This window comes from Lipotes vexillifer, unplaced genomic scaffold, assembly GCF_000442215.2.
Source record: "Lipotes vexillifer unplaced genomic scaffold, Lipotes_vexillifer_v1.1 scaffold862, whole genome shotgun sequence".
NCBI classification, from domain to species: domain Eukaryota; kingdom Metazoa; phylum Chordata; class Mammalia; order Artiodactyla; family Lipotidae; genus Lipotes; species Lipotes vexillifer.
The window spans coordinates 536,784-544,357 of NW_006786873.1; the positions used below are offsets into that span (position 1 = coordinate 536,784).

At 45.8% G+C, this 7,574-nt stretch overlaps 2 protein-coding genes across 2 annotated transcripts in view; both read left to right on the top strand.

Annotated features, from left to right (window-relative positions):
* Window positions 1–2,615, top strand: part of LOC103074069 (heat shock 70 kDa protein 1-like) — a 3,326-nt gene extending 711 nt beyond the window's left edge. Inside the window, 1 exon segment of the mRNA XM_007459544.1 lies at window positions 698–2,615. Within this exon segment, the coding sequence (XP_007459606.1) occupies window positions 711–2,615 (1,905 nt within the window). The 5' untranslated portion in view covers window positions 698–710.
* Window positions 2,616–4,320: 1,705 nt separating this feature from the next.
* The window catches only part of LSM2 (LSM2 homolog, U6 small nuclear RNA and mRNA degradation associated), a 5,554-nt gene continuing 2,300 nt past the window's right edge, over window positions 4,321–7,574 (top strand). The window contains exons 1-2 of the mRNA XM_007459545.1: window positions 4,321–4,550; window positions 5,171–5,238. Coding sequence (XP_007459607.1) covers window positions 4,548–4,550; window positions 5,171–5,238 — 71 coding nt within the window. The 5' untranslated portion in view covers window positions 4,321–4,547. The remainder of the gene's footprint in view (window positions 4,551–5,170; window positions 5,239–7,574) is intronic.

A 7,574-nucleotide genomic window follows, 5' to 3' on the forward strand; every position in this document is an offset into this window, starting at 1 on the left:
CAGGGACAATGCCAGAATAAAAAAAGTCCCAGACAGAGGCACAGGACAGTTGAGCCTGGCCCTGTGAGAAATTGAAAACAGTATTATGACGCTGTCCTAGGAGTTGGCTAGGAGTTCTTCTGTCTACCTTGTACATAACCTTGTCTGGAAGAGATGTTTGCACACACAGTATGTGGCAGAATTATTCACAATAGCCATAAGTTGGAAGCAGCCCAAGTGCCACAGAAGGAATGAATAAAGAAATGTGGTATATACATACAATGAAAATTATTCAGCTGTAAAAAGGAAATTCTGGCACGTTGTAAAATAGATGAACTTTTAGGATATTATGGTAAGTTAAATAAGCCAGTCACAAAAAGAAAAATAGTGTGTAATTCCGCTAATGTGAGGTACCTAGAGTAGTCAAATTCTGAGAGACAAAAAGTAGGCCAAAAGGGAAACCACTAGTAGGCTAATGGTTTCCAAGGGCTTGGAGGAGGGGGGAAATGGGGAGTTGTTTAATGGGTATAGAATTTGTTTTGAGAGATAAAAAACTGTGTAGACTGGTTGGGCAACAATGTGAATGGACTTATTACTGAACTGTATGCTGAAAAATGGTTCAGATGGTAAATTTCATGTTGTGTGTATTTTACCACAATTAAAAATAAATAAAAATTAAAAGTTCTCCCTGAAATTTTATCTCATTCTCTTCCCACAGGCCTAGGAAAACCATGGCTGCTGCTAAGGGAACGGCCATTGGCATCGACCTGGGCACCACCTACTCCTGCGTGGGGGTGTTCCAGCACGGCAAAGTAGAGATCATCGCCAACGATCAGGGCAACCGCACCACCCCCAGCTATGTGGCCTTCACGGACACCGAGCGGCTCATCGGCGACGCGGCCAAGAACCAGGTAGCCATGAATCCCCAGAACACTGTCTTTGATGCCAAACGGCTGATCGGCAGGAAATTTAATGATCCTGTGGTGCAATCAGATATGAAACTTTGGCCTTTCCAAGTAATCAATGAAGGAGGCAAGCCCAAGGTAACGGTGTGCTACAAAGGGGAGAAAAAAGCTTCTGTGGTACTGACTAAGATGAAGGAGACTGCTGAATCTTTTTTGGGCCACAGTGTCACCAATGCTGTGATCACCGTGCCAGCGTACTTCAATGACTCTCAACGCCAGGCCACCAAGGATGCAGGTGTGATTGCAGGTCTCAATGTGCTAAGAATTATCAATGAACCCACAGCTGCTGCCATTGCCTATGGCTTAGATAAAGCAGGGCAGGGAGAGTGACATGTCCTGATCTTTGATCTGGGTGGAGGCACATTTGATGTGTCCATCCTGACCATAGATGATGGGATTTTTGAGGTAAAGGCCACAGCTGGGGACACCCACCTGGGTGGAGAGGATTTTGACAACAGGCTTGTGAGCCACTTTGTGGAAGAGTTCAAGAGGAAACATAAGAAGGACATCAGCCAGAACAAGCGGGCGGTGAGGCAGCTGCACACCGCCTGCGAGAGGGCCAAGAGGACCCTGTCGTCCAGCACCCAGGCCAACTTGGAAATTGATTCCCTTTATGAAGGCTTTGACTTCTACACATCCATCACCAGAGCCCGGTTTGAAGAGTTGTGTGCAGACCTGTTTGGGGGCACACTGGAGCCTGTGGAAAAGGCTCTTCGGGATGCCAAGATGAATAAGTCTAAAGTCCATGACATTGTTTTAGTAGGGGGCTCCACCCACATCCCTAAGGTTCAGAGGCTATTGCAGGACTACTTTAATGGTCGTGATCTCAACAACAGCATCAACCCCGATGAGGCAGTTGCCTATGGGGCTGCAGTATAGGCAGCCATTTTGATGGGAGACAAGTCTGAGAACGTGCAGGACCTGCTGCTGCTGGACGTGGCTCCCCTGTCGCTGGGGCTGGAGACGGCTGGGGGCGTGATGACTGCCCTCATCAAGCGCAACTCCACCATCCCCACCAAGCAGACGCAGATCTTCACCACCTATTCGGACAACCAGCCCGGCGTGCTGATCCAGGTGTACGAGGGCGAGAGGGCCATGACGCGGGACAACAACCTGCTGGGGCGCTTCGAGCTGAGCGGCATCCCACCGGCGCCCAGGGGGGTGCCCCAGATCGAGGTGACCTTCGACATCGACGCCAATGGCATCCTGAACGTCACGGCCATGGACAAGAGCACGGGCAAGGCCAACAAGATCACCATCACCAACGACAAGGGCCGGCTGAGCAAGGAGGAGATCGAGCACATGGTTCTGGATGCTGAGAAATATAAAGCTGAGGATGAGGTCCAGAGAGAGAAAATTGCTGCAAAAACTGCCTTAGAATCCTATGCTTTTAACATGGAGGGTGCTGTGAGTGATGAAGGTCTACAGGGCAAGATTAATGAGTCTGATAAGAAGAAAATACTGAGTAAATGCAGTGAGGTCCTTTCATGGCTAGAGGCCAATCAACTGGCTGAGAAAGATGAGTTTGATCATAAGAGAAAGGAATTGGAGCAGGTGTGTAACCCAATCATCACAAAGCCCTACCAGGGAGGATGCACTGGGCCTTCCTGTGCAACAGGGTATACACCTGGAAGGGCTGCCACAGGCCCCACGATTGAAGAAGTAGATTAATCTTTTCTGGAGCTGGAGGGTTCTAGGGTGCCTCTAAGATGAATTTTGTTCCCCTCATCTTTAAACATGGTTATGATTCCTGAATCGACTGGACCTGAAGCTAAGTTACCATCCCTTTTGGATTCTGATAGAGGAGTCTCATATACCATCTCTTCACACTCCAACATCCTGTTTCTGACTCTGGATTGAGACTCTTAGGAAAACTAGGCCTCTCTCTGAACCATGTGAAGAATTTGAATGTCTGTTATTTATTTCCAGCCTCCCCAACTTTCTTCTTCCTGTGTGGATGGTTATCTGTCCCTCAGTAAATTTGTTTCTAAAGCAAATTACTTCTGGTATTTTTAGACTGTGAGTGTATCTTGTAAAGTAGGGAAAAGGAGAGCTCCTGGAGAGACTATCTGTGGTCTGTTTGTGCGCTAATTGTGAATGATTAAACTGATAAGGCCAAAGTATTTGAATTTTCATGAGCTAATTGTTTCAAGAAAAAAACAACTTTTGATCATCAGGCATCTTTAGCCCCAGTTAGAGTAGTTGCTAATTAGTTACTGCTTATATTCAGTGATAGACTGATTTCTGTGCTTAGGGTTCAGCTGCTTCCATGGGTGGGGGCGGGGCGGTGGTGAGGGCCCAAACTTCTGCTTGATGTCCTGATGTCACTTATAGGTGGGGCCTAGGAGATCCAGCGTCTGTGCACTCACAGAGTTCATTATTACAGTCCTTTACATGCTGAAAATATTTCTACAACAAACTCCTAACAAATGTGTACTTTTATGCAAGATGAGAAATGGAAGATGTATTAGTCTTATTCCTTTAAAAAATATTTTCACTTATTGTGTCATAATATCGCATACTTATAAAGACTTGGGGACCCGAGTATAGAAGTACGCGTAACTGTGTAACTGCATTTGTGTCCCTTTCTGTTTGAGAGGGAAATATATATATATATTTTTATAAATTTATTTATTTATGGCTGTGTTGGGTCTTTGTTTCTGTGCGAGGGCTTTCTCTAGTTGCGGTGAGCGGGGGGCCACTCTTCATCGCGGTGCGCGGCCTCTCTCTTGTTGCGGAGCACAGGCTCCAGACGCGCAGGCTCAGTAGTTGTGGTTCACGGGCCTAGTTTCTCCGCGGCTTGTGGGATCTTCCCAGACCAGGGCTCGAACCTGTGTCCCCTGCATTGGCAGGCAGATTCTCAACCACTGCGCCACCAGGGAAGCCCGAGAAGGAAATATTTTTTAAGTGAAAATATTAGAATGGGTATTTCTAGCCCCGAGCCAGACTGTTTGGTTTTACTCAGTCCTTTACAGGGCAGTCCTAGGCAAAACCGTAAAAGAAATGTGGACCGAGAGAGTAATATCTTTACTGGGAACCTTTGATAAAATCGAGATATGTGCGCAGGCTCCTCATCTCCGGGACTTCTCAACATTTCTTTTTCTTTACTTTTATCAAAGTGTAACATACATAGAAAAGTGTACAAATCATCATGGGTTTTCACAAGCTCCCCAGCAGTTTGCAATAAGAAGTGTCTTTAGAGTATGAGCAAATCATGCTGGAACTGTACTTATTGTCATAGAAAGGAACAAAAACCCCTGAGAGGCGGTGAGGCGCCCTCCCCGACGCTCGTGCAGCAGCTGAGGCCCGCGCCTGCGCGGTGGGAGCCTGCCACTCCGGGAGGAAGTCGGAAGGCGGGAAGCTCCGCCCCTTTCCCGGCTTTGGCGTTCCCCTCGGCTCTAACCCCCCCACCCTCCCCGAGCCGCGAGCCCGCGGGGCGCTGTCCTCCACCCCTCGGAGCTCTCCGCGGCGCTTCCCGCAGCGCCTGCGCGACCCCGCCCCGCCCCACACGCGGGTTCGCGTTCCAGTTGCCGCCAGGCCTTCGGTCCACTGCACCCGGCCCTCGCTCTCCCGGTCCGGCGGGCGCCCAGCGGCGCAAGCACCATGGTAGGTACCGTGACGTCACAAGGGGGCGCCCTCGGGGAGCGCGGGCGGTTGAGACGGTTGGGGGCGGGGCGGGGGTCCCTCTGGGGGCTTTGTTCTTCTGGACTGGCGTTGGGCCCTAGGACTTCTCCCTCCATCCTTAGTTCCTGCGCCTCAAGTTCTTTGAGGAGAGATCTGGAAGCAAATAGGATTTTTTTTCCCCCATGAGAAAAAAGGAATAAAAAAACAGAGAGTCGGCGGAGACAGCAGTAGGAGCAGCTAGACCTCAAGGATCATTTCCCTGACGGAGAACAGGCTCCGGGAGAGTGCGGGTGCGGGTGGAATACTTTCTACAGTTCTCTGGGAGGCGTGGACAGGACCCTAGGAGAGGTCGCCCGTTGAGAGACGATCCCGAGGTGTGTAGCGCAGAGCCTCTCTCTGGGGCTTTATGTCAGGGGCTCGAGGTAGTGTGCATAATCATCTGGGCTCCAGCTGTTCATCCGAGTGTTCCTTCCTGTGAAGTTTTGAGAACTGCCAGAAATGTGGCGGGGATCCCAATACCACTATTTGGTAATACTAGCAGGGGGACACGCCTCTTACCATGTCCCTTCCCATATGATGGTTTTCCCCCTCTCGCCCAATAGCTCTTCTATTCCTTTTTCAAGTCCCTTGTGGGCAAGGATGTGGTCGTGGAACTCAAGAATGACCTGAGGTAGGTACCTGCTCTGCCAAGTCTGTAGGGGGTGGATGTGCCCAGCGCCCTGGAACTTCTTTAACAAGTATTTGAGGGCTAGGCAAGGTGGGAGGGATACAAAGGAAATAAATGACTTGTGCCTCAAGCTTACAGATTAGCTGAGGAGTTGTATCTTGTACTGGAAAAAAATACAAAGAAGTATGTAAGTAGTAAGTACTAGAGAGAAGACAGGGCAGACGCATCAATAACATTTTTTACAAAACGTAGTTTTGTTTTTCTGATTATATACTCCTTTGACCCAACTTCTAGAAATGTAAGTATCGGTTCCTCAAGTAAAGATGTATGTACAAAGATGTTGGTAGATTTTCTTTTTTTTTTGTAGTAGCCAAAAGTTGGGGGGAAAATTAAAATAGCCATAAATAGGGAATGGGTTAGATTGTGGTATTTCCATACAATATAGCTGTTCACATAGAAATGAGATATATTAATATGGAAAGCTGTTGCAGAATAGTATATGTGGCATTATCTCCTTTTTGTTGAAGAAAATATAAAAGATAAACAGAAGACTAATGCAGCCCCTTCCGTCTATACTGCTTTTACATCCCCTATCCCCTTGTATCTTTAGCTTCTAGTCATTTTTCAGGAGTTGGATTAAATGCTGTATCCTTGGACTTTCCTGGTTCTTATTCTTCTAGCCAAGTAGACGCTTCCTTTTCTTTTTTCTTTCTTTCTTTTTTTTTTTTGGCCGCGCCATGCAGCATGTGGTATCTTAGTTCCCCCACCAGGGATTGATCCTGTACCCCCTGCATTGGAAGCACGGAGTCTTAAACCACTAGACCTCCAGGGAAGTCCCTAGCCAAATAGACTCTTCTGTCAAAGAGTCTTTTTTTCTTCCTAGTGGGTGCTTCTCAAATTGTGATTTCATAGAAATGTATTTACTGTTTAAGATCTATCTTTCCTACAGGGCCAAGACCATGTTTAAGCTCACCACTGTGTAACTAATGTCTAGCACAGGCCTGGTATCAATATATAGTAGGTGCTTAATAAATGTGTGCTGAAGGGAAAAAACATAGCCAACCTTTGAGAACCTCCTATAGACTAAGAACTACTCTGAATACTTTACATTTGTTAACTCATTTAATTCTCAGAACACCTCTACATGACATATACTATTGTTCCTGTTTTACACATGAGGAAACTGAAGCTTGGATACGTTAAGAAACTTGGTGAAGTCTACACAAATACTAAAAGACAAAGCCAGAACTTAAATCCCATTCTGTCTGCCCCCCGACCCCTTTTTAAAAATTAAAAACAGGGTCATAGTTTCTATGCAATTGTGAAACTTGCTTTCACCTAATGGTATGTTGCAGATATTTTCCATGTCAATAAAGTTGATGTTTAGCATTTTAACGTTCTTAATGTCTGAATGGCATTTTTCTTAGCTGGCTAGAACTAATTTAACCAAAACCTTGCTGTTTCCAATTAGTTCTGGCTAGAACTAATTTAACCAAAACTTAGGCTGTTTCCAGTTATTTGCTTTTATAAATGATACTGCCCTGAACATCCTCATGCATACATCTTTGTATACATCTCATTTCACTAGAAAAAAATCCTTTTAGTGAAGTATACATTTAAAATATTGATACATATTACCTGATTGTTCTTTAGAAAGTTTGAATGAATGTATTCTCTCCCCACTGGTTTCTTCTTCATTTCTATGTGAGATAATTTCTTAGTGGGGGAGGCATTGACATGGCAGGGAACGGTGAGGCAAGGGATTTGCCTTTTAGATCAGAGATTTCGATTTATGGCACTGACAATGCATGTGGTATTGATGGCATATATTGATAGATTGGGTCCATATAGAGACAAGTGTGGAAAGCACAACTACCCTCAGCAATTCTGTGAGATGACTTGTTTTTTGATTTTCCTCTTCTTCCTGGGTCTTCCGCATGGCAAGAATAACTGTTATGTTATAGCCCCAGATCCTAAAGCAAGGACTTAAAAGATTCGAAGGTAATCCATTGGGTTGGGAGAAGAGCTCTTTCTCTTGTGCTCGTTGTCAGACCACTTTTGTCCTAAATATCTCATTCTAAAGGGACTGAATGAAATGTTACCACCTCATGCAATTCCTGAAAGTTATTGCATTGCTGCAGTTGGTGATAAGGCGCTGTCAAAAGTTTTTTAGCAGCCAGGGATGTGGTAAGACCACCACTGAGGCAGTTGGTCTCAGACACTGGATTTCAGACACTTAGAATTTTACAAAAATTAGGGCCAGCAGAGAACTGACAACTTGAATTTTGGCAAGGTAAAGATTTTTTTTTTTTTTTTTTTTTTTTTTTTTTTTTTTTTTT